Source organism: Oryzias latipes, chromosome 12 (assembly GCF_002234675.1).
Source record: "Oryzias latipes chromosome 12, ASM223467v1".
In the NCBI taxonomy this organism is placed as follows: Eukaryota; Metazoa; Chordata; class Actinopteri; order Beloniformes; family Adrianichthyidae; genus Oryzias; species Oryzias latipes.
Window position 1 is genome coordinate 2,034,658 of NC_019870.2, and position 27,098 is coordinate 2,061,755.

General features: G+C 42.7%; 1 protein-coding gene across 9 annotated transcripts in view; it reads right to left on the reverse strand.

The window, feature by feature from the left end:
- Positions 1–3,748: 3,748 nt before the first annotated feature.
- The window catches only part of LOC101161253 (multiple C2 and transmembrane domain-containing protein 1), a 34,529-nt gene continuing 11,179 nt past the window's right edge, over positions 3,749–27,098 (reverse strand). Inside the window, exons 1-22 of one of the 9 annotated variants that reach the window (XM_023960563.1) lie at positions 25,440–25,655; positions 18,359–18,479; positions 18,145–18,287; positions 17,981–18,060; positions 17,656–17,779; positions 16,591–16,638; positions 13,641–13,679; positions 11,128–11,295; positions 10,923–11,053; positions 10,521–10,707; positions 10,353–10,446; positions 10,176–10,278; positions 9,971–10,073; positions 9,783–9,884; positions 9,172–9,246; positions 7,991–8,110; positions 7,810–7,920; positions 7,681–7,734; positions 7,482–7,591; positions 6,568–6,677; positions 5,799–5,896; positions 3,749–5,682 (exon numbers count right to left, since the gene is read on the reverse strand). In XM_023960563.1, the coding sequence (XP_023816331.1) occupies positions 5,611–5,682; positions 5,799–5,896; positions 6,568–6,677; positions 7,482–7,591; positions 7,681–7,734; positions 7,810–7,920; positions 7,991–8,110; positions 9,172–9,246; positions 9,783–9,884; positions 9,971–10,073; positions 10,176–10,278; positions 10,353–10,446; positions 10,521–10,707; positions 10,923–11,053; positions 11,128–11,295; positions 13,641–13,679; positions 16,591–16,638; positions 17,656–17,779; positions 17,981–18,060; positions 18,145–18,287; positions 18,359–18,419 (2,133 nt within the window). In that variant the 5' untranslated portion in view covers positions 18,420–18,479; positions 25,440–25,655 and the 3' untranslated portion in view covers positions 3,749–5,610. Of the gene's footprint in view, positions 5,683–5,798; positions 5,897–6,567; positions 6,678–7,481; positions 7,592–7,680; positions 7,735–7,809; positions 7,921–7,990; positions 8,111–9,171; positions 9,247–9,782; positions 9,885–9,970; positions 10,074–10,175; positions 10,279–10,352; positions 10,447–10,520; positions 10,708–10,922; positions 11,054–11,127; positions 11,296–13,640; positions 13,680–16,590; positions 16,639–17,655; positions 17,780–17,980; positions 18,061–18,144; positions 18,288–18,358; positions 18,480–18,553; positions 18,911–25,439; positions 25,656–27,098 lie in introns of those variants that run through there. The other 8 variants (XM_023960562.1, XM_023960556.1, XM_023960557.1 and 5 more) reach the window with 8 other exon arrangements.

Consider the following 27,098-nt stretch of genomic DNA (forward strand, 5'->3'; position numbering starts at 1 on the left):
TGTTCTAACCTCCTGAGGTTTATGGTCATAAACATCGTCCAAATCCGTCGTTGGAGGAGAAGGTTCTGTTCTGTTCTGAAGCTGATGTTTGTCTTTTGATTCTTGTTGTTTTTAGTTTAATGTGTTTATGACTTCTTATATGACTAGTTTGCACAGATTGTTGTGTGGCAACATGAAACAAAATGTGGATATTCTCCTGAATTCAGACTAACCACACCCACATGGACATGTGACACGTGTTCCTTTCCTTCTAATGCAGCAGTGTGAGTACAATAGAGCATTTTTTCTAACTTTTATGGCTCCAAGGACACGGAAAAGCTGTTTGAGGAACTTCAATCATTTGATCAAAACTATAAAACTAAGGTCTGAACACATAAACGGGAAGTTTAATTAGTGGAGAAAGTGTTGTTTTTGCACCGATGTGAGAGTTTGTACCCAAACCGGTTCTTTCCCAAATGATTTCAATACCTGGATTTTTCAAAAATATCTACTCTTTTTTTGTCCATATCTGTTTCTGTTCTGTGTTAACGTCTCCCTTTGTGGGACTAATGAAGATGTTCTAATTCTTCTGTGGATCAGAACATGAACAGAACGTGAGGTAACCTTAGTTCCTAAAACTTGAACATACATTTCTTCACTTTGTGCCTCAGCCATGATGTTGTCATTTCAGTCCTCTTTGGTTTCTTTTTTAGTCTTGTTTTCTTGGTTCTTGTCATGTCAGTCACACCTGGTTCAGGTAGATGATCATCCACAGGTGTCTTCATTTCAGATAATTATCCTTAGTCTATATAATTGTCTGGTTTTCTGCGCTTCATCGTCAGATCTTTTGCTCTGTTACTGTTTTGATGTGCCCTTTAAAACCCAGTTTTATAATGTTTGACTTCATTCATTGAATGTTTCAGCTGGTCTGTGACTGTTTAGACCAGTGGTTCCTGACATTATTGGGCGGAGTTAGTGATGGAGAAACCAAAGCTTTCTGAACCAAAATGAATCAAATGGTGTTGAAATGGTTCATTTCAAACTCTGAAACTACTGACATTTATTGGCCGGACTACAAAGTTGCATCAGCATGGACAAAAACTTCTATGATTTCCAAAATCTATTTCTTTATAAATGATCAGAACGTAGTTGTCAAATAGTAACATTTAATGTATAAAATATTGTAAAGCAAGTACTCTTTGTTTGCAAGATTAGTTTAAAGAATATAATTGGATCATTAAAATACCAAATTTCATAAAATGGAACATTGAACTCCTTGTACATTTCATATAGATGCATTTATATGAAAAGAAAAGGTTAGGTTTGAAAATCGATGTCTGATTGCAATTGTCAGTAAATTAATGTTCTACCAAACTCAATGAAAATATTTCCTCCCTGTTTATAGAAGAATGTGACCATAGCATTAATGCAAACATAGACTCCTGATGACGGCAATTCTGGCTCTTATGGAGAACCGGCTCTTCTGGCTTGGCTCCCTGAAAAGAGCCAATTCTTTCAGCTCTCAATCATCTCTTCAGATTGTTTTGTGGCTTTAATGATTTTATCAACAATAAAAAAAAACTGTAATGCACATAATGAATTTTTAATGTTAAAAGATGTGTTTTCTTAAAATATGTTTCATATGAACTTGCTTTTATGTATTCTCTGCAGATAAAATGTAAAAAATAAGTTTTAAAATACAAAGAAACTATAGTTCAACTTACAACTACATAACTTTTTTAAAAATGGTTTTCCTTTTGAACAAATCTAAAGTGAAACAACACAAAACACAGCAACCATAACTCATAATAGAAATTATAATGTGCAAAAGAAGTAGAAAAAATATTTAAATTAATCACATTAAAAGTTGGCGTTTAAAATAACCAAATGTCTCAGGTTTGAGGAGCTGATCCGGTCTCTTCAGTCACCAATGATCGGCTCTGGTTTAGCGATAATATTGAAATGGAAGGAGTATCAGACTACTGCAAATCTACAATCCCTCTAAACTTTCAGCTCAAACAAGGAGAAGACTGATCAGAGACGCAGCCAAGAGGTCCATGATGACTCTGGATGAACTGCAGAGATCTACAGCAGATGTCTGTCCATGTGGCAGATGCACAGATCTGGCCTTTATGGAAGACCGATTTCTTAAACATATCCATAAAAAGTGCCGTTTCAAGTTTGCCACAAGCCACCTAGGAGACACACCAAACGTGGAAGAGTATCCAGGTGTTGGAATGGCCAAGTCAAAGTCCAGACCTGAATCCAAGCGAATCTGTTGAAGGAACTGAAAACTGGTGTTCACAAATGTTCTCCATCCAACCTCACTGAGCTCCAGCTGTTTTAACCCTTGTGCTATCTTAGGCCGCCTTTACACTGCATTGTTCAAGTGACCCAATTCCGATTTTTTTCCTCTCACGTGGCACAGATCGGATATGATCGGAGAATGTGTAAGCAGGACAAAAGCACATGGATTCCGTTTTTCTTAGATCGGATACAGGCCTCTCAAAAAAATCGGATATAGTCAGAAAATCGGATATGAGCATCAAGACCTGCAGTGTAAAGGCGGCCTTAGATGACCCCCCCCCCCCCTTACATTGACGAGTTCTCCCTACCATGACAAAGGTGGATAAAGGTGGAAAGATTTCATGTAATCCATGGACACCAGTGAAGATCACAAATCATTGAAGAAAAAAGGTTCAGAGCACTGTCTAGTGGGTCTAGATGACCCAACTCCCAACGTTAAAGTGCCTAGGATAGTACTAGGGTTATGGAGGAATGGGCAAAAATGTCAATCTCTTTATGTGCAAAATTGATCGAGACAAACCCAAAGTGACTTACAGCTGTAATCACAGCAAAAGGTGGCGCTACAAAGTAAACTTAAGGGGGCTGAATAATTTTGCACGTCCAATTTTCTGTTTTTTAGTTGCTAAACAAGTTTAATATATATCCAACAAATTTCGTTCCACTTCAAAATTGTGTCTAAATTGAAGTTGTGAAGAAACTGGATTAGCTAGAAAGGACTGTATTGTATTAGTTCGTAACCCCGTCAGTTTCTTGCACACACTTGTTGACGATTCTTAAAAAAACTTAGTTTTATATCTTTATGTTTGCAGCCTGAAATGTGGCAAAAGGTTGAAAAGTTCAAGGGGGGGGGGCAAATACTTTCTGAAGGCACTGTATATCTCTCTACAAAAACGGACATATTGACACTTCGCTCTGAACGCTTTGAGAGATCGATACAGAGTCGAGCCGCCCAGATCATCTCTGGGTGGAGCTAAAATAAAGTAATCAGGTTTGCAGATGATGTAGTCGTCTTTGAAAGTATTTTGTCTAAACGTTAATAAATCCTACAAACATTAGGATCTCTATCACTGTACAATCATGCTGCTGTAATAAACACATGTTTATCTGATCAAAAGCCAAGAATTACAGGTGAAAATATTAGAATTTTTGCATTTAACCCTTGTGCTATCCAAGGCACTTTACCATTGGGAGGTGGGTCATCTAGACCCACTAGACAGAGCTCTGAACCTTCAATGATTTGTGATCTTCTCTGGTGTCCATGGATTACATGAAATCTTTCCACCTTTATCCACCTTTGTCATGGTAGGGAGAACACGTCAATGGAAGGGGGGGGTCATCTGGACCCCATATGATAGCACAAGAGTTAAATATTCCCGATTCACCAAGACATCAGCCTCGGATGTTCTTTTGTTGTTTTTGTCTGTAAGAATTCGAACCAAGAAAAACAACACAATCGCAAGACTGTGTGAAGAAATATATATATTTATATTTTTCTCAGAGAAAGCTGTCCATCCACATAGACTAAGCATTGAACATTTCAGCTCAATAACATCGATTTGATGCGCCTGCAGCTCACATTCAGCATTGAGTTTATGTTCAGTCATGCAGGTAAACACAGACGTCTGCTCAGACATGCAGTCCATCACAACATCAACAACAGCTTCAAACATACAGGAAGAAACGGAGGAAGAAGACACGTTAAAGGTAAAAAAAATTGATTTAAAAAAGGATAAAAAAGTATAAATTAGTTGTTTAGTGTCTGAAAATGATTCCTGCAGGACATCAACCAAACTTTATCCTCTGATTTCTGCACAAAGGGTTTAATTCCATTTTCTCTTTAGCTGAGCTTGTCAATCAGAATTTCTTCTTTGCCATTTTTGACATATTTGTCAGAACGTTGTGATTAATCTGAGCTAACAGAACCGGGGAAGGCGTGTGCCGCCATTCAGATTTTCATCAATCCGTGGTTTCAATTCAACGATGGACCTTTTATTCTGAAATTTAACTTGAATCATTATGGCTTAGATCCTTTTCTGGAATCAAACTGGAATTTACTTTTTATTTAGTTTGTAAATATTTTATTACAAACTGAGTTTGATTTACTAAACTGCAGCACCCCCTACTGACAAAGATGGTTACAGTCGTTGATGGCTAATAATAAGGACTTATTTCTGCAGATTGTTGTAAAAATAAAAATACAAAAAAAAACATTGAGACTTTAATTAACTTAAAACAAATTTTAAATTCATGCAATAAAAATAGATAAATAAAACAACTGCAAAATCAAATTAAGAATTACAATCATAAAAATAGTTCCAAATAAAGTCAGTGAAACAGAAATAAGACAAACTCACGAAGAAACCTTAGTGGGTAAAAATTCTCTTTACTTTGGTTTAAATTTCCATGGCAACACTTCTTTCCCTGACTCACTGAAGTTCAGCATTTAGTTTAATTTAGTGTACATTTAAAAATAAAAAAGATATATTAAATGTATAGAATGCATGTGTGTATGTTTTGTGTGTGCATGGGGATAACACAGAGCAGCAGCGTAAGAAACAAACATGCAGCTCAGTCTTGAGACGAGTCCGAAGACTCAAACTGTACAAAAATAATCAGACCAATAATCTTTTCACTTTGACACAGTTATCTTCATGCAGCAGCAGCACGTCACGGATTCATGCAGACTGTTGTTAACACCCAACAAACACGCATTCCTGAAACATTGTCATACCTAACTTTAGGGCCGTGTCAAACAGCCACTACGTACATTAACGATTCGTGCATCAGCTACGTAAGGTTAACGTGATCTGTGTGCCGTATGCGTGATCTAAAAGTTATACATAGGTGGTTCATGCGTGAAAAGTCCGTTAGACAAACATGGAACGGTCGTGGAAAGACACACATTTGCGTGTGCGTCTCTCAAAAATCACGTCCAATTGCATAAGATTTACGTAATAATTGCGTTTAAACTACGTAAAATACGCGTGTAGTTTGAACAACTCAAGACCAAAAATAACAAAGACCTGCCGGCTGGAACCCATCTGAGCACATGGACTAGCGCAAGAAACACTTCTAACGCTCGGATCACGAAAGACCGAAATTTCATACATGGAAAATGCACAAAATGTACGCCGTGGCTGTGTGACACGACCTTAAGATGGATGAGAAATAAAAGGCTGTAAAGAAGATTTTATCTTCAAAAGTTTAGAAAATAACTCTTCACAGGAAGAAAAAGCAACAGTCAGTACTCTCTAATCCAAATAGACATGGAAGTTAACGTTTCCAAAATGACTTTTTGTTTTGTTTACAGTTGAGTGTCTTCAGCTAGCTGGGGTTGGTCCGCCTGCGTTTGTTAGGGCTTTGTCCGGGATCGACCTTCAGCTCTTGGTACTGCATCTGAGGACAGACACACACTGGTCTCCACACATCGTCACGTGTCGCACAACCACAGAGTGTTTCTGTCCACATTCACGGCTTCATCCTCACACAGCAGCTCGGGCAGCATCACTCACCACTTGAACGTCTGACGGGACTCTGGACAGGAAGTCGAGCAGCTCGTTGTTATCGATCATGTATGGGTCTCTCAGCTTCTTGGTGAACTTATTTACACCTGAAACATTAAAAACAGTCAAACATCGCCCCCCATGAGTATCCAGACATGGACTTTTACTGCTTTTCTGTTCTACGTTTCAGCATTTCCACTCATTTGGAGCCTGAACGTCTTCAGAATGAATCCCTTTGACCCAGATCTTCTTTCATGGGTGATGCAAGTGTCTGTGGCCCCATGAAGATGGTGAGTTTTAATGACCAGGGCAAAAGAAGTTCATCTTTTTTTTTCTATTTAAGACTAATTTAAAATTCAATTTGTTTGCGCCATACTTTTTTCCCGTTAAGTTTTAGGAACATATCACTGCATGATCCACGTTTTAAAAACGTTCAGCATGTTTTGCAGATTTATGTGGTCTCCCATAGTTTTTGTGTCCTAAACAGAAGGTTTGGGTTTTGGGGGCGGGGCCACATAAATCGTATTAAAAACTCGTTTTTAAACATGTTACAGTAAAAATATACTCCAATTATTAAAAAAAACCCGCACAAAAAGGTTTGGTTTTGTCAATGTAAACAGCATAATTTATCTTTTGGACAGTATTTTTTCACATTTTCTTCATAAGAGGATCAGACAGACTCATGAGTGAAAAGGCAAGAAAATATCTATTAGATTAACAGATTATAAAGAAATGAAAAAGTGTTGAAACATTTCTATTGTGCCTCTGTTGGACTCACCCCAAGCGAGCACCAGGTATCGTAGAGGAATGAGGTAGAGTAGAAATGTGGCCAAACATAAGGCAGCGATCGCCAACCAGCTTAGAAAAGGCACTGTCCAGTTAAAAGTGCTGGAAAAGAGAGAAACCAGTTTAAACCGTTCACATCTCTGAGGAAGCATCTCTGAAACAGTTCACAGCTTTACTGGACGTTTGTCCACAAAGAGCTGCACAGAGAACAATCCAAACTAAATGAAAACACAAATGGAAAACAATAGAAGAAGAAATTCAAACAGAAATTAAAGGCTAAAATAGGATCAAACAAACAAAAGAAAAGGTTTAAATCCAAAATAAAATGATAATTACAACATTTATGTGTTCATCAAATGTAAAATGATTGTTTGTTGTCTGTTGTGAATGAAAACAGCTTCAGTTTTGGATCACATGCTCCAACTGTAACCCCGATGTCATCAAAACAATAAAACAGGCGTCCGAACACGATTCTGCTGTTTTGTAATTTTGCAAACATGGATGTTCATATCATGCATAGAAAAGGAAAGCGTTTAGCCGGTCACCGCTAGAAAGAGGGCGTGTGTGTTAGCCTGGGGGCGGAGCTGGTAGTGCAGACTCTTCCTGGAAGGGGCGGTTCCTTACTTTGTGATGTCACAATGTGAGGACCCACTCGTTTTAGTGGATTGGCAGAGAGCAGGTTTTTAGAGGAATACTCAGAAATGGATCACAAAACCACTTTTGGGTTGTTTTTTGTGAGGAGTGAACATCATAAAACACTTAAAAACTGACAAAGTGGATTAAAGAATGTCACCACTGATGCTAAAAAAAACAGAAGCAACTTTATAATCAACCGTAGATGCTTTCTGTCCAGCGTTTGCTGTAAAGTCAAGACCCGAACGACAGCTTAGCGAAAGGGGAACCTACTTTTTAACTCTTTCTCCAAAGGACGCCACCTCATCCAGAGCGTTCTGCACACTGATGAACACGTCCTGGATGGCGTACAGTTTCTCCATGAAGCCCTTGTGCTCAGAGTCCTGACACACCACAAAACAGCGCCCCACTCTTTCATTTCGTTTCATCATCCAACGTCTTTAAAAGCACTTTCAGCGGTTTTCTGCCCTACCTTGTCCTCCTTGTCTTCTTCTTCATCCTCCCATTCAAACATGGCCTCCATGGACTGCAGAAGAAGAGAGCGATGATGAGAAGAAGCGTCTCAAACCTAGACATTCGGTCACATGCGGTCGTTTCTCACCCCGTCGGTCATTTCTCTACTTGAGGAAAAGAAGTGGTTCCAGACGAGCAGGAGCACCAGGAACAGCGGCAGCATGTACATCTCAAAGGTCCACACCACCACCACAAACAGCTGACACCAACAGGTGATTCACCACAGGTGGGACAACCCAACAGGAAGTGCGTGTTCACCTTTGTCCTACCACGAAGGAGAGGATGCTCCTCTGCGCCGACTCCCACTCGAAGCAGCTGTTGATGTAGGTGCCGTAGCTGAAGAGGACCAGGATGCACCGCTTCACCCGGTTAAAGTTCTGCTGCAGCAGCTGCGAGGACCGTCACACACAGAGGACTGAGTGAAGGACAGCTCGTCCAGGAGGCGATGGTTCAATTCCTGCTCTGGTTCACAACATTCTAAACGTGCTTAATTTTTGGTATTTCAGAAACTCATGAAGCCGAATGCGTCTAGTAGAATTTATTCATTCTGGGTCCTCTTCAGGCATGGTGTACCACAAGGCTCTGTACTGGATCCCATATTTTTTACGTTCCCTATAGGTCATATTTTAACACAAGAAACTCTAAATTTACCTTTATTTTCTTCTATTGTAAATGGAGAAACCAGGAAAGGAGAGAAAAAAACCATTATTAGAGAAAATTTTATATTTACTAAAGAATGAACAGAACCATGACTGTGGTCGACTCGTGGCATTCAAGACCAGAGGAAATACACAAAAAGGTAAACGTAACCAATTCAAATGGACGTGAAAACTTCAATGTTTTGACAATCTCTAATAAAACGATCATGGATGATCGGACATAAACTATGACAGGTCATCCTCTGGAAGTTCCTTCTTTAGATCAGAGCGGCAGGAATTTATGAGAAATTCACCTCTGAGTTGTCTATGAAGACTCTCATTCACCTCTGAGTTGTGGTTGAGACTGTTGGCACTGCTTAACTCCGACCCCCTTTCCTGTCACACTTGTTCCCATGCTCTCCCACTAGCTTACAGCCCCTCACACCCCCAACCTAACATAATCTGTGCAACAAAAATGGTGGATAACATCAGAGCTATCCATCTGTACAGTTTAGATCCAGATTCCAGCTCGGACCAGGAAAACAAAGACGGTCATGGATCTGTTGTCTGCAGGGGGGTGATCAGAATGGAGCAGAGCAGGAAGACTGTTGCCTGCCGTAGAAGCTTTATACGACACGAATGGTATTTTTCCATCTGCTCCTGATTCACAGCGATTTGAATAAAGAAATGCTCAGAAATGCACTTTTGAGGTTAATTTTCTTTCTAAATGTCCTCCATTCTCTGAAAAATGCCACAAATGTTCAAAACACCAAAACACAGATTTCATGAGAGTGACCACCCCCCCCCCCCACCTGTTTGGAGACTTTGGGCTCTTCCTCGATGTATTTCTGTTCTGCAGGAACAACTGTCCTCAAAGCAGCTTTGACCTGCAGGAACGACCAGAGAAACAAACACGAGTGGAGATAACAGTCATGGGGAGGGGGGGGGGGTAATTAGAAAAGTTGGAGGCTATAAAAGCACAGAGAAGTAGTTCTCATTTTAGTGTGATTGTGCTTTTTGACCGATTAAAATAAATAAAAATGGAGGAAGATACTAGAGTAAAAGAGAAACAGGAAAACAATGGGTTAATACTTTATAGGGTTCAACCAATTAAAAACCAGAATATCCAAAATATTACAGTTGAACATGTTTATGTGCTCAATAGAATGTTTTATGGAAATTCTGGATTAGGAAAGTTTTTAGCTTTTAGATTAACTAACAAACTAACAAACATCTGAACTTTAGGGGTTTGTTGTCCTTCGTTCTTCAGTCGTTTTCATTGCAGGTCTTTGAAATGACTGGAGAGCAGCATCTTCAAGACTCTTTTGTGGTTCTGTTTTCTCAGAGAAAAGAACCTTAAGTTCATGAGCAGGATCTCCACATCCCATTTCCACAAGAACCCCGGGATGGAGTGTTTGCTTACAGTGTTGTAGATGACCTCGATCTCCAGGTGGACCACCCCTTTGGTCGGGGCCGTCAACTCCTTGTTTTTCAGCAGGTACGCCCTCTGCTGGCCGTTATGGACCTGACAGACAGACAAGAAATCTGCTTTTTCTGAAGGACTCAAACATTTTCGAGCTCATAAAAGTTCAAGTGAAACCATTTCCTCACACTTAACAGAGGAATGGCCACTTTCCCCAGGAAGTCAGCACTCCTGTCTCTGTCTTCGTCCAACACGGTCACCTCCAGCACTGAGTGGATGTCCTTCACGTTACTGAAGACATAGAAAGACCGCAGAGATGGTTTCCACCTAATCAGACACAGCTGAGTCTGGAAGAAGAGACGCCAAACCAGTTTCCAGGACCGGGACACTTACAAAGTGAAGACTTTGTTCCACTCCGGGTTGAGATTCTTGTACACTGTATGGGTCTGCAGGCGGTCGTTATTCAGCTCCAGCACACAGAACGGGTCACTTTTACCTGAGAGAACAGATACTTCAGGCTTCTTTACGGCCGCTCTGAGTCTACGATGGCAGAGGAGGACAGGGTCGTACCGGTGACGTCGGCAACCATCAGACCTTCTGCTCTCAGCACCTTCACCTGCACGATGCCCACGTCTTTGAAGTTGGAGAACGACCTCCTCACGCTCTGCAGAAGAACATCTCCTGCTGTCACACCTGAAGGTCTGCTTTAGTGTGAATCACATGTGGGACGCAGCTCACGTATCGTTGGTGGATCACCCTGCGCTCACACGGGTCATCCAGCGGCGTGATGGACAGGTCTGTGATGGACACGGCGGCCGTGGCGGTCAATGTGACCAGCAGCACCAGGTCGCCCCTGTTCTCCTCCAATGACAGCTTCAGGTGGTGGGTCTGCTCCTTGGCCAGAGTGGAGAGGTCCAGCTGGCAGCTAAACCAAAAACACATCCCACACTGTGAGGGGTCCCAGATGCTGCACATCCACCCGCCCATAAAACCATCCACCCTTCAATCAGTCCATCCATATCCCACCTACACCTTCTATTCATGGGTTCATTGACTGACCTCAACATCAACTTTGCACCCACATGTCCTAAGGAGACATCAATTCTAAACACCACCTCTCTTCCAGCCAAACCAACTGACCGTCCAATGAAGTCATCTCTCCTGCCGGTGTCTTTGTCCCACACCGTGATCTCCAGGACTCCTCCGGTCTCCTCGTACATGTGCATGTCGAACTGCTCCCTCCACTGAGGACTCAAGGTCTTCTGCAGCGTCTGCACAGCCACAAACCTCCGTCTCACAAAGCTTGTTCCAAACATGGACCAGGCGGGAACGGCAGCTGTCAAACCTTGCTCTTGTACTTCTGGGGTCCCAGCCTGAACTTCACATACGGGTCGCTCAGGCCGTTGGGGTCCATGGGAATCAGGTTCCGACCTTCGATCAGCGCGATGCTGACGATCCCTCGCCAGAGCTGAGATTTCCGATGCAGCTCAGAGAGACGCATGGACTGCTGCTGCTGACAGAGAGGTTCAGACATGGACTTGATTCATCACAGGAGTGAGACAAACGGACCTGCAACATCACAGGGGCGAGGCTAAAGGATCTGCAACATCACGGGGGCGGGGCTAAAGGATCTGCAACATCACAGGGGCGGGGCTAAAGGATCTGCAACATCACAGGAGTGAGACAAACGGACCTGCAACATCACAGGGGCGAGGCTAAAGGATCTGCAACATCACGGGGGCGGGGCTAAAGGATCTGCAACATCACAGGGGCGGGGCTAAAGGATCTGCAACATCACGGGGGCGGGGCTAAAGGATCTGCAACATCACAGGAGTGAGACAAACGGACCTGCAACATCACAGGGGCGGGGCTAAGGGATCTGCAACATCACGGGGGCGGGGCTAAGGGATCTGCAACATCACGGGGGCGGGGCTAAAGGATCTGCAACATCACGGGGGCGGGGCTAAGGGATCTGCAACATCACGGGGGCGGGGCTAAAGGATCTGCAACATCACAGGGGCGGGGCTAAAGGATCTGCAACATCACAGGGGCGGGGCTAAAGGATCTGCAAACTCACGGGGGCGGGGCTAAAGGATCTGCAACAGCACGGGGCGGGGCTAAAGGATCTGCAACATCACAGGGGCGGGGCTAAAGGATCTGCAACATCACAGGGGCGGGGCTAAAGGATCTGCAAACTCACGGGGGCGGGGCTAAAGGATCTGCAACATCACGGGGGCGGGGCTAAGGGATCTGCAACATCACGGGGGCGCGGCTAAAGGATCTGCAACAGCACGGGGCGGGGCTAAAGGATCTGCAACATCACAGGGGCGGGGCTAAAGGATCTGCAACATCACAGGGGCGTGGCTAAGGGATCTGCAACATCACGGGGGCGGGGCTAAAGGATCTGCAACATCAAAGGACGAAGACAAATGGATCTACTACGGTTTCAGGTGATGGACAAATGGACAAGCAGAATCACAGGGGTGGGGCACATGGACAAGAGCCATCAAAGGGGCGGGGCAAATGGACGAGCAGCATCAGAGACCGGGACCAATGGACAAGCAGTATCATGGGGGCAGGGCAAATGCAGGGCTCTGTTCTTCATGTTTGAATGCGGTGATATGATTATGAACCAGCAGAGAACAATCTGTATGAGGCTAAAAGACTGTAATAATGTCGACCTCCGACCAAACAAAGTGGTTGTAAAATTGCTATTGCTACATTTTTATGTTTGGTTTTATGTTTATGGTCCAGCAGCAACACGGGTTATTCAGTAACATCAGACGTGATTTTGATGGTTACAAACGAGTAAAACAATATTCTTTCAGAAAAAAGATCCAAAGTGATTTTAAACTCAAAGGTTTAAAAAGTAAATCAATGTTATTACTGCTGATTGAATTGAAGTGAAGTGAATTTTGAGCTGGAAGCCTCTTCCTCAGACTCTGCTGCCGTTCCAGCTGTGGTTCTAGCAGAAGAACCACAGCTGGAACGGAAGTGGTTTGGTTTTCCTCTTTCTACTGTTGAAGTTTTATTTATCACCTTTTTTTACCATAAAGTCATGACATTTTGTCAGAATGTTGAGAAATTAACATATCTAAGTACTTTAGCTGGGGACTACTTTCTGCAGTGGAAGGATCCGGTTTTTGTGTCTGCAGTGTTTGAGTGCAGTTTGCTTTAGTGTTGCTTTGTGGCTTTTTCTAAACAAAAACTGCACATAAATCACTGAACAGACACGGCCGTTCTGCCCAAAAACCTTTGATGAAGAGGAAAGATGCAACGATCAATCAACCTGGAATCAAACTGGGAGGAATTTTAAGGTAACAGACAGCTGACAAAGCAGAGCCGAGCCACACACATACTGTGCATATTGACATATTCAATCAGAGCTGATTTCCCAAAACAATCTTGAAGATTTTGCAGATGCCTCCCCATCGTGCAGAGGCAGTTGTGGGAAAGATCAGACATCAACAAGCCTTCGCCTAACAGGATAGGGATAGGCTCCAGCAACCCATGACCCCTAAATGGATTTTTAGTTTAGAAAATGGATGGACACAGAAAAAACGACAACAAAACTTATTTTCTTTCTCTAGTTCTGTTTGTCTATTCATGAAAGTCAAGTGCTTTATTCTGAAAGTCCGCACTTTTGTTCTGAAAATGAAAGCTGGTAAACTCAGGACTGGGTGAGTCTGTGTTAGGGAGCATGAAGAACAGAGCCTGGATGGGGATGAAGCAGGCATCTGGACCAAACCAAATCTGACAGGAAGGGGAAACACGGCTCTGAAAAAGACGGGAAGCTGACGAAGACGAGGGGGCTTGATGGAAGCTGCACACACACAGACTACGAGGGCGAGGATTTACCTTTGTGGACCGTTTCCAGGACCTCCTGAGCAGCATGGTCTAAATCAAAACGCACAACTTCAATCACAATTGACCACATCCGTGTTGTTGAGCTACAACACTAGAGGGCGCTCCAGGGCAGGAGCACATATGACTACTGTGGGCCGGGATGAATAATGAAGAGGAAGATGACCCGCTTTTAATTGAGCCGCATAATTAAACCCTTCTTAGAAATCTGCATTATTTTGTCCTCATTAATTTCAAACGGAGATGCTGACTCATCTGTTTTCAATGTCGTGGCCCACCTTCCCGTTCTTCCTGGCTCTTCGTCTGCTTGTCGTTTGTTTCTACGTCTTCCTCTCTTAGGGGAGTGCGGCACAGACTGAGCGTCAGCCAATCATTAATTTATATCCTGAATAAAACATGAGTGAGGCTGTGCCTAATGTCACAGAGAGGAGAACACTGTTTGAAAGCAGAACCCCAAAACGGATCAGCAGCCAAACCGGGCGATGACCAAACACCAGATCTGTGGTGTGATCTGTGGTTTAGTCAGGATTATTTTCAGACAAACTGGATTTAAATGTGTCGAAAACAGCAGTTGCATCATGGGAAATGGAAGATGATCCTGACGTTTTCTGAAAGAAGCTGCGATCAGACCACATTCTTCACCTTCGTGTGCCCTCGTCCGCTGTCCGATTCTGACTCTGTTTTAGTGATCGCAGGAAAAAAGCAGCAAGGTTTGGTTTGTAGAATCTGATCAGAGGCACATCGTCACAGACAGAGAAATCTGTCATGTTTACTTTTTGTTCTGTGGTCACAAAGACGAGGCCCAAGAAAACACCCCACAGGGACACCAAAATAAATACGGTCGTCGTGATCACTTATACAGAACATGGGGGGGAAGTGGGTGAGACGCAGGCGTGACGTACACTTGCTTCATTCTGTTAATCCCCCAGATCCTGTGGACTGCGCATTGAGTTCGTCAGTGCTGTTTCACGTGATACGTGCGCGCTACTGACTGTTCTGCGGTGCTTCTCCGCGGCGCTGACACAAAAAAAAAATAGAACCTTCATAAACCAACCGAAATGTTTTTATCGCCTCCGTCACGTCTGCGTCTGACGTCCGTCACTCCAAAACGCATCGCCAGTTTTATCTCCAGTCTATCAATGCCACGATTTTGCAGCAGAAGAAATGGGAAACTGCTCCAAATGTCAAGATAAAAACTTCTGCCGTACTTTTAAAATAAACATTTACGCCGTCGTCCATTTTCATCGTGGACTACGGGAGTTTACGAAAACAGAACATCTTTTGTGACGCAAAACAAGGACTGGAGGTGGCAGGACAAACCATTCCTTACAAGCAGGGGGGGTGGACCGAATACGTGACAGAGAAAAATGCAAACTATCTGATGGTCGAAAGGCGGTCTCAACGCAAGGGAAACGCACCGCAGACGGACCGGTGGAAATCCGACTTTAAAAAAGAGGCAATCAGACAATTAGAGTGTAGTTTTATGTGCACATCCTGCGGGCGTCCTTCGACCTTCGACCTTCGACTACTAAGGCATCTCTTGCTCACCGCGTGAATTCAGCATTTGTGTGCGGTCAGTAAGGTCACTAATAACTAGAGTGTGACATAAGGGCATCACACAACAGCAACACCCGTACGTCTATTATCCTGACGAATACTTCACGATACACGTAACCCTTGTTCTATCTTAGGCACGTTACAATTGGGAGTTGGGTCATCTAGACCCACTAGACCAGTGTTTTTCAACCAGTGTGCCGCGGCACACTAGTGTGCCGTGGGAGATGGCCAAGTGTGCCGTGGAAAATTGCCCTCATTAACTGATCTAAAAACATTTCCCATCTCCAGGATTTCAGCTCTGTGTTCATCCAAACAGGCCCTGATAAAACACTGAGGAGTTAGGAATATAAAAGATCGTAAAATACTTTTTCTTTGCGTTTATTTTATTTTATTAAAGACATTTTGATAAGAATGACCGTACCGCGATTCAGCTGCAGCTCCGGCTGTATTTGGGAAAAGTCCCGTCCCTTTACCTGTCTCCACCAATCATTGTAGGGGGGCTTAATCACATGTCATCAGTCTGACCAATCAGAAGTGGTTAAAGTCTTCACTTCCTTGTCCCGATTTAGCTCGTAAAGTCGCTCAGTTCTAACAAAAATACCAGCTAAAGCTCGTCTTTAGCGGTGTAGCTTTGCACAGAATCCGGTATCAGACCGTGGAACAAGTGAACAAAACAATGAAGCTCCGAAAACCGATCTCCGGCCGTTTTATGCACTACATCTCCCATGATGCATTGGGTTGTGAGAGTGACAGGGCACAAGGAGATCTGTCTTTAAACGTCTTGAAACCAACGAACACACATCAAACTATTTTTAAATCTTCTAACTTAACTTTTATTGAATCTTTTAGAGAAAAAAACAGCTGCAGTTTCCAGCTTTTTCTGCAACAATTATCTCAAAAATGCATGTGAGATTGTGGAGGGGCTGTAGATCAATACAGACTATGAGTTTCTCCTTCTTTTTTTAAATTTTTGGATGCTGGTGTGCCGCGGGATTTTTTTTAAGGTTAAAGTGTGCCGTGGCTCAGAAAAGGTTGAAAAACACTGCACTAGACAGTGCGCTGAACCTTTTTTCTTCAATGATTTGTGATCTTCACTGGTGTCCATGGATTACATGAAATCTTTCCACCTTTCTCCACCTTTGTCATGGTAGGGAGAACACGCCAATATAAGGGTGGGGTCATAGGATAGCACAAGGGTTGCAGACGTAGGACGTACGGCCGCCTCAAGGGAGATACAGCCACTCCTCTCTACGACCCTCCACAGACCCGGACAGACTAAAAACCTGTAGGGGTCAACCCTCTATATGGGTCATGTGACTAAGGTTTAAGAGGTGGGGCTGCAGGAGATCAACTACAGGACCACTGACCTAACTATCACTAAACTCACTTTGTGTACATACGGCTTCCAGCGGTACGTGGTAACCTCAGAGCGCTGCTGAAAACACAAACACTCATTACAGTGATAAAGATCTTTTCCAAAAATGCTTTGACTTTAATGGAAGCTCATTAAAAGCTGCATTAAAAAACTGGATTTGTAGTCAGTCTAGTTCTGGTTTTGCCGCCAGTGCAGCACCTTGACACATCCGAGGTTGTTCTCCTGTGATTTTTCTGTAAACTGAATAAAAAACAACCTCTGGCTGCTGTTGGACGGCTGTCCTGCATGATCACCTCAGCGGGCGACCGTCACCATCTGGAGGGTCTGTGCAGCTTCTGAGCTTTAGGTCCCACCAGACGCAGTTACACCAATGTCTCTATGATGCGTTTGGGTGCAAGAGGATTCCCGCTTTTCCTCATGTTGAGCTATTTTTAATCAATAAACTTTTAACAGCTGCACTGGCAAAGGCTAAATGACAAAAACCTCCTTTACACATTGGAACCCGTCGACCGTTTACGCGATCCGATGTGGAGAAAAGCAGCTCTGCGTGTCCCATCTGCATCGCCGCTCCTCTCCTCGTCAGGTTCACGTAAATGACGTTGATTGCGTAAACTGTTGGGTGTTGCATATCGGTGCAAACCCACTTTTCTCTTTTAACTTTAGCTACCCTTAGTCCAGGCAAGCTAATTCAGCGATGTAGTGAAAGTGCTCAAACATCGTCTAGACAGTTCTGAAGCACAGCGCCCTCTGCTGTCTGCATTTTAGATGTTTAGCAACGCTTGCTTTGACTCAAGATGCCGCTCTCCTGATTTTCATGTGGTCCTGTAAAAAACAACTCGACGATCCAAGTTTCGGCACTGTGGGCCATATATTTACGTAGTTGCCATGGTGACGTCACGTACAGCTGTGTTACGGATGATGCGCTAAAATGATGCACAATAGTTTTGGCTAGTTTCCATCCAGGCTTGCTTTTAAAAACTGAGATCATGCGGTGAAAATCCCGGCCGGAAAACCACCAACAACAGATTTGGTCAGATCGATCTGAAGACTCAATCGGGAATAGAAAACGGTACGAACCGGCATGTCGTGCGGCTCCTGCAGGGGGCTGTCTTTGGGCGTCAGCGTGACGGCGAGCTCCAGAGACCCCAGGTCCTGATCCGGGAGCTGAGGGTCCTTCAAGACCAGAGTCACGGGAATTGTTCTGCAGCAAACAGATGATTCTGATCGACAAAGACGCTGGAGCTTCTGAAGCATTACGCAGCAGTACTGCTACCATCACTCACCCATAAGTTGTTTCATCTACTTTACATCAGTACCATTTCTTTGCTCACAAACGTCGACTCCAGTGAGACATGATGTCACAAATGTAGACCTACATTATGAACAGAAGGCATGAACACACCTCTGCTGCTCCAGAGACTCCAGGTACAGAAACGCAGAACCCATGAAGTCATCCTGAAGGCCAAAGTCATAATCAAACACCTGCAAGAGAGCAGAACATCTGATGAAGACGCTGGAACCCTGAAGAAGTCACAGGAGTGCTTCCCGAGGCTTCTGGGACGTTACCTTCACGTACAGAGGCTCACTCAGACTGTCCACCACCAGAGTGGTCCTCTCGTCCCACACCGGGTTCAGGTTCTTGTGGATGGTCTTGCTTCTGAACACCTCTTTTCCAGCCAGCTTGAACTTGACATACGGGTCGCTGGTACCTGCGGATACAAAGTTCTCACACCGTCATGGAATAAGAGCAGAGAAGAATGACCGTCCGGCGCCGCCGCACCTCCTCTGTCCCGGATGGCCAGGTTGTGTCCTCTCTTGAGTAGGATGTCCAGCTTGTACATGCCGGAGCTGGAGACGGCCGGCTGAGGAGGTTGTCCTGAGGACCATGAGGCCCCCACGCCCTGTCAGCGGGGACAGACGCGTTAGCTCCGCCCATCTCCAACACCTGTCACCGCCACGCTCAAAGCCAACTCACCAGCGCTGGTGTGGACATGTCGAGACCTTCTCACAGCGCATGCAGACTAACGCAAACAACGGCAGAGGCTCTGAGGACACGGCTGACAGGAAATTACACGACAGCAACTTCCTGCCAGCCTACCACAGTGCAGCTCACCATGCCGAGGCTTCAAATGCTTGTAAAAAGCCCGTTCACATGGAAACGTGTGCAAACAGGAACCACGAAAGACGGAAGGCTGAGCAGAAACCTCTGACATCACATGCTGGACAAACACACACTTCAGTCCAACTGGCATCAACGGTTACGACGACAGAAAAGTTGCAAAAACTTTTACAAAAACCTACCTCCTGTAGGGTTACACCAAACAACGACAAAACACACAAAAGACATCACAGGAAAACCAAACCGTGAAAACCCATAAAACAATGACACATAAACAAATACTAACGCAAAATGACACAACCAACTTGTGGATAAAACCCCAAATCAGAAATGACACACAACGCGGAGCAAACATCATAGAAAATCCTATAGCTCCACTGCGATCTTCCATTGATCTGTTTTTAAAGTCTTTTCACTGGGATGATGCCGTTTTTAGCCAAAATCTATGGCGTTTTCTAGGTCATAGTTTCTGCAGAGCAGCAGGATTTCATCAGAAATTCGCCTCTGAGTTGTGGGCGGGACTGCTGGTGTGAAGCAACATCGACTCTGAATCGTATCCGCAGCCATAAATTATTATTATATATGAATCAAACCATTGTTAAAAGGAATCTTTAAACCGCTAGGAGCAGTTATGTCGAGAAGAATTGGCATCAATTCAATTTTCTTTATTTCAAACACAAATGAAAATAAACACAAGAGTTCAAAATAGACAGAGGAAACAAGACAGAGTGCTTGAAAAGGGTTGAAGTATCTTGTATGATCCCGCCCCTTTATAACAACACCTGATCATCTGCGTATTTCTATTTACAGTTTTGTTCCAAACATTGACATTACAATCTGTAAAGCACCAATGCAGACGTGATATTTTCGTTTTTATTGATCATTTCTTGCCTTGTACGGATCCATCAGTGACATCTTGTAGGTTTTCTTGAATACATGTAAACTTTTGGTTTTTTTTAAACGTTCCATAAATCCAGGCCACAAATTGATGAGCACATTTTCTTTTTTGTAGTGGGAATGTACTGATTTCTTAAATTGAACGTTTGCTGTGTGTTTATTATTTCTGGCTTTATACATGATGAGTGCTGTTTTAAGTTTCACTAGTTCCCATCATTTCAATAAACCCGACATTAAAAACAGTGCATTTGTATGTTTTCTACTATTTATTTTCAAATCAATTTCTGAATTCATATTTTTTATAGGTTTAAATACCTGTGTTCTTTATTTCTATTGTGTTTTTTTCTTTGGTTTTGTTAATAAAATTACTTAAAATAAATCAACTAAATGGAACGAGCAAGAAAACAGTAAAAAATGACGTTTCATGTGAGAATTGACACTACCTAAGCAGATGGAATCTTATTATGAGGAACATGTTGTGTAGTTAGAATCTATTTTTTATTTTCACATTCTTCTCATCCCTAATCCAACATGTTATCTGTTATATATGATATAATGTTTGGCATTAATGGAACTCCATCTCGATATAAACACGAGCACGGTCAGAATATCACAAACTCTTTTCCCTTGATCACATAAGGTTAAGTTTTCCAACAGCGCCACCTTGAGGTGTCAATAAGTAATAATGCAGACAGCAGAGAAAAAAACTCCCATTTTTTGAAACAGGAAACCAAACTTTTATCATTTCCCCTTCAGATTTATTTCTTCTTCTTTTTTTGGCAAATCCAAAGCAAAGTAAATGGTGTCCAAAAAAAAGAATGTGGTCAAAATATAAAGAAAGAGTCGACTACAGATTATTTAAATATTTAAAAACATCTAAAGATACAAACAAAATCAGTAAAAAGAAAAAAATGGACGATTCAGATTTGAAATGCCTTAAAATGTAACTGAGATTCATTTCTTCAACTAAATTGAAAAGTTTAACCCCTACAGGTACTTCAGAGTCAAGCTGTTTAAAAATAAGCTGCAAATTTTAACATTTATTTGGCTAACATAGCATGGTATGTTAGCTCCAGCTACAACAAAGTCCATTTTGATAATCATTTTTCAGTAGCAAATATAATTTCTTTATCGTTATAACTATCTTTGCTCAGTCTGAAACGTTTTAAGGACTATTTTATTCGCTGCATGCGATCAGCAGCAGCAACACGTGGTTTGAAACGGCTAACCGCCGCGTTCACACCCCTGATGCACTGCACACGCAAACACACACTATTTCATACGGATATGGTTCTAATCTTTCATCTGCTCATTTACTGTTTATTTATTTATGGCTTCCGTTGCTGGGCGACCAAGTCTGTCAGAGAAAAGCTCTTGGATGTGGAAGGACTTTCACAGTTCTCCAAATACACGAGGTGGTTCATCGTGCTGATGCAACACGAAGGTCTTCTTGGACATTGAGGCCTAAATTACTATTATTCTGAAGACCTTAAAGGCTTAATGAAGGAATGAATAAAACTTTATATATACATAGCGCTTATTATATACTTATAGCATAACTCCTTTAGGTGTACCAAAGTGCTTCACAATAAAAGGAAGACAGAAGAAAGTTTAAAATTAAGAACAAAATTAAAACCGCAAAAAATTACAAAAAGCAGTCAGCAATAAAATAATTGTAAAAAATGCCACTACTGAGCATTAAAACTCTTTCCTGTCCTCTTCAGCTCCAAACAATCGAGCCCATCACTGAGTTCTCCTGGATGTTTCTTCTTGTTAAAGAGGACTTTTGGGAACATTTTCAGAACCATCAGTTCATCCTGTCCATAGATTTCTAAAACAGTCATATTATATTGCAGATTTCTTTGCAATGTGAGAATTTAAAATGTTTTGTGGGATTTTCAGATCATCCATCTCTTATAGCCTTCAATCTCAAACATTTGTCATGTTTCTACTGATGAAGCAACAGCAAACATGATCCCAGCATTCAAAATAATCAGCGTTTGGACATATTTAAAAAACAAACAAAAAAAAACGACATATTTCCTGAGGCAGAAAAGTTGAAGTTCCCTTTTGGAGCTGTGCAGCAGAAATTCCTCTGTGCAGAAACAGAAACGGCTGTTATAAAATGAGACTGAGTGTGAGTCTGGGTAAGTCTGTGTTATGTCCTCAGAGGAATGGCTTGAACCCGCTGAAGACCTGGCGACCTTAACCCTTGTGCTATCCTAGGCACTTTAACGTTGGGAGTTGGGTCATCTAGACCCGCTAGACAGTGCTCTGAACCTTTTTTCCTCAATGATTTGTGATCTTCACTGGTGTCCATGGAGAACATGAAATCTTTCCACCTTTATCCACCTTTGTCATGGTAGGGAGAACACCTCAATGTAAGGGGGGGGGGGGGGGGGGGTCATCTAAGATAGCACAAGGGTTAAACACGCAGATCAAATCCAAACTGCAGGATCTGTTCCAGGTCAGTATCATTTCTCCTAAACAGTTTCTTCTAGCGCTTTTCCTTCTCAGTCTGATCATAAACACTTCAGAAAGTCCAGCAGGAAATTGCGTCTTTTGTAAAATTAGTGTTGCAGCGGGGAAAAATCCCCAAAGTAAACAGAAGTTAATGAGTTGAAATTCCACCTCATCTTCACATAATCATTGCAACTAATCCAGTTTCATTGGTTTGACTTTGTCTGTTGTTTTTTTATGAATTCAAGTCGGCTCTGTTTTTCCATTTTTAGTGCGTTTGGTTAGTTTATGTAATCTTATCTAAATTTTACAAAAATATACAGAGTTCAGACTCACTTTTGTCGACCCATCATTACCAAAAAACACAAAAATGTTCTTTTAAAAAAGGATAAACAAATACTAACAGGACCGTCGTGGTTCCTTCCGACATGATTTGTGTCTTTGTGGCATTAGAGCCTATAGATCTGATGCAACAGACCGCAGACACACTTTGGACTAATCTGGACTAATTAATTGTGTTCAAACTCAACCCCCAACAAAGTTATGAGCTGGGATTATTGGGGCTTGTGGCTCAGCTTCACCTACTTCCAACGTGCTGACTGTTGATGAAGCTGACACAGGTTTTGGTGAGGTGCTGACCCCCTCCTGCCTGCAGGTAAAGCTACCTCAGGTCACCTGTTCTGCATGTTTCCTGCTCCAGAATCTGATTTAAATGGGATTTTGTGTCAGTTCTGGAAAAACTGTGGATGGAGCTAAACAAATTATAACAATGGAGTCCATCCATTTTTCTTTTATTTTTATGACTTCATGTATTGAATAAAAGTTTGGTATACCTTTACTTTAAATTTTACACTAAAGTCAGCACATATGTTTTTCACGTTTAGACTAAAATAACCCCTATGACCCCTGACCTTAATGTAGAGCACCAGCTTGTTTTAAAAGCTGATGATCCACCAAAACATGCATTTCAAGGCTTAATTCATTTTGCTCATTTGCTGTTGTTATTCAGTCAAGTCAATGTAAACGTGTGACTTGGAGGTAAAGAAAAACATTTCCCGTCATTTCAAATGTTTTCAGCTGCTTTCACGCCAAATGAGATCAGCTTGGTAGCGGAGGTTATCTTAGCATGACTCAGAAATTGGATGACTGCATGTTATCTTAGCATGACTTAGATGAGCTGATCAGTAAAAACCGTTGTAAACCCAGGGAAAGGAAGACATGCTATACTAGTAAACAGGTCTGTCAGAGTTAATAAGCAGCTTAGAGGATTAACTGACAGACTAAATCAGGAAGGCAAAGCACCAAGCTGATAATAGCAACAGGTAACCTGCGATCTCATCTCAAGCTTTTATCAATGAAAACAGTTTGTTCGCTTAAGTATTTATCATTATGTCATTTATCATTACATCACTGATAAACCCCCTGTTGTTTTATTTCCAAAGATAACATAACCCCAACATCACAGGTCCCTGATGGAAAGACCTAAAGCCCCAAAGGTAACTAGTTCTACTCTAAAATGCAATAGAACAAACAGAATAAATGCAACATTTTAATATAAATACAAAAAACCCTGAGCAGAGTTCAAAATGAGAAGGTCGTTGTCTGCATTCAGGCTGTAAGTGTGTTGATGCAAAGCATCTAGAACATGATAGCCTTTCCTCATGAGAGCATTCACATTAATGCTGTCTCCATCACAGCTCAGCCTGCTTCCTTCAGCAGAAACACTTTGATCACAGCTTCTCCAACCAAAGGTTTGTAATGTTGGGGAGTTTCAACAGCATCTTTGTCTAGATCTCCAGAAACGTGAAAGGTAAGGGTAAACCTTTATGTGTGTTATGTAAATGAAGGAAAATTTAGGCATAGAAAATTATGTAACTGACAAACATGGAAGTAATTTGTTAATTGAACTGTAACTAAGCAGGAATACAATGCCATAGTTTGTTTATTAAAAATAACTCCATTAATAGTTACGTTTTCTTTAAGCTTCTCCTTAGAAAAGCTGAACCAGCTCTGATAGGCCGTAGAGGGTTCTTCAGACCACGCCCACACCTCAACGCCTCATTAGACAGGAAACACATGAATGCATGTTTAAAGTTAGAAATATTTTAAGTTTTGTTCTCCAAGGGATACAGGATTTTGTGCTGTTTAAGAAAGATAAAAAAAAGGAAGTCATGACTATTTTTCGGTAACTTCTTAGAAGGGGATTATAAAGTTTGATAAAAGTGAAGATAATCGTCAGAGTGTTGAAGACGTCCTTTAAACTCTTATCATTAGAAATGAGACTCAGTAACATTCCTGCAGGGGACAGGGAAACTGTCCAGGATAAACTCCGCCCAACATTTGCTGGGAGAAGCTCCAGCCACCGTGGACCCTGAACAGTAATGAGCCGGATAAGAAAACTGATGGATTCAGGAATATATGAATAAATTCAGCTGGTGATGAACCCATGCAGACCTGCTTGGTTTAAGAATAGTTCACTTGTACTCTGCAGCCTGAACGCGGACCTTCGTGGATCAGAGAGCCCAACTGAACCAAAGGCAATACATGACGGAAATGCCCCATTATAAGTAGCAAAGAAAATCTAAAACAAAACTTAGCAAAAACTTTGAAAATGTTATAAGAGCATCACTTGTCTTCTTCCTGCTTTATTTTACTTACTGGTCTGAGCTCAAGCCCCCAAATGACCTCACAAACTATCTCTCCATCCATCCATCCATCCTTCCATGTCCTAAACCTGCTTAATCCCTTTCAGAGTCACATGGTTGCTGGAGCCTATCCCAGCTACTCTTGGGCGAAGCTGAGTAGACCCTTTGCAGGTCAGTTCATGAACTATTGTTTATTAAAACATCCACATCTGAAAATCTCAATTAGACACATTTATGACCTTTAGAAAATGTATAAACGGAGTGTTATGAAAAAAGATGGCTGTGAGTGTACTGAAGGCATCTCTAATAAAGAACAATGTGGCTGTAATTTTATTTCATGTGTTCTTATACTAGCAGGACGTCGGTATGTTAATTTGTTGGGTTGTTCTGGACGTGACTTGATGTACTTTCATCAATACTCAACCGTCTTCGTCTCCTTTTTCCTCTCTGGTCGGAGTGTCTGAGGCTGCTACCATCTGAAAGTGTCTGGCTCACCGATTCCACAGAGGAGACGAGTATTGATCAAATCTCATCTGATCTGTTAGGTGATCACTGATCAATGTTGGACTGATCACTTAGAAGACTGAAAGCCCTAACCTGTATGTGGTTATCCTGTTGATTTCCTAAAGTATTCATTCTTGTTGAGGTGTTTTAGTCATTGCAGTGAAGACTGACCCTAAACCCTATAAAAAAACTGATGGAGTGATTCTATAGAGGAAGGTCAGGTTCACAGAGCTCACCGACAGCAGGCGTCCGCAGGACGTGGCGAGGGAAAACGAGTCATTTCCAGAGGCACGTCGAAGCAGCCCTCGGATGGCGAGGTGGTGCGACTCCTGGGCCTCACTTAATAGAAGATCCAGGGTCAGGCGGGACAAAAAGAGGGGGCACTACTCAGGGAGGTAGAACGTCAGCACTATGGGAGACATTATATTCTCCTTTAGGTAAGGCGAACTATGAAGCAAATGTGGAAAGTAAAGAAGTCGAGGATCAAAGTGGGAGGAGGGACGGTCATGAATGGAGCTGGTTGGCTGGATTATAATCCTTTCCCAGGGGATTAAGTCAGACTGAAAGGGTGAACTGCAGGGTGCTGACACAAAGCAAGGAGGAAGGATGTTTAAAAGACAATGAAAAAATGGTTTTCTTATGGGTTGGAGTCAAAGTTGGAGGTCAAACATCTAAAAACAACTTCAACTGAGGAATTTGGTGGATTTTTTCCCCTGTCCTGTTTCAAAGTGTCTTGCTCCACTCAGCAGGAGTTTTAAACCTCCATCCCAAAGAGACACAGCTCTGTTTAAGTCAGAACAGTCTGACATGATAAACTCAATCTTTGTTTTCTTTTCGCCTTTGGATTTGAATGAGACCAAATGAAAACCACCAGCAGTATTTATGCAGACAAATGCTGGAACAAAGTAAACCAAAGATGTCACAAGTTTGCTTCTTAGGGAGCCTTTAGACCAAGGTAGTCCTGGAGATTTTAGTCCATTCAACATTGATTTGATTGGTTTTATTTGCTAATAGGTGAGTATTGGAACAAAGTTCGACCGGTAATTGAGAGCTTTGCTTTCTGGCTCAGCTCTCTTTTCACCACAACGTATCGGTCCAGTGACCACATGAAGGCGGCTGCCGCAGTAATCTACCTGTCAACTCCACGTTTCAAACTTCCCTCACTTGTGAACAAGACCCAGGGATATTTAAATTCATCCACCTGAAGCAAGAGCACTCCACCCACCCAGAAAAGACAAACTACGTTTCTCTGGTCAAGAACAAAGACAGAAAGAACGAGGTCCTGAATACAAGCGGCTGAAATGAGCTTCCTCCGCAGGGTGGCTGGGTGCTCCCTTAGAGATACGGGGAGAAGCTGGGTCACATCCAGAAGAGCCGGTTGAGGTGGTTCGGGCATCTGGTCCGGATGCCTCCTGGATGCTAACCCACTGGGTGGAGGCCCCTGGGAAGACCCAGACCAGCCGAGAGACGTAGTCCCCCCCCCAAGAGGAGCTGGAGGAAGTGGCAGAGGAGAGGGAAGACTGGGCATCTTTGCTTAGACTGCTGCCCTTCTGACCCAGCCTCGGGTGAGGGTAAGAAATTGGATGGATGGTTTGATTTGCATCAGGGTTCATTGGTTCAGAGACTCCAGCTATTTGGCAGGGCGTAAAAGCTCATCTGAACTCTGGTGTGGACCAAACAAGGGAACCCTGGTCTGATAAGTGCAGGGAGTTGTTGTTCAGCTTTTGGCATACCTCTTCAGGGGTCACCACAGCCAATCAGCTTTCACTGGTTCAAACAGGTGGTTTGGGAGATATCTTCGCATAGGATGCCCTACATGACACAACCTTGTATTTTATCCAGACTGGGGACCACCACAGGGCAGACTTGGGCAGTAGGGACATAGGCAGTAGCAT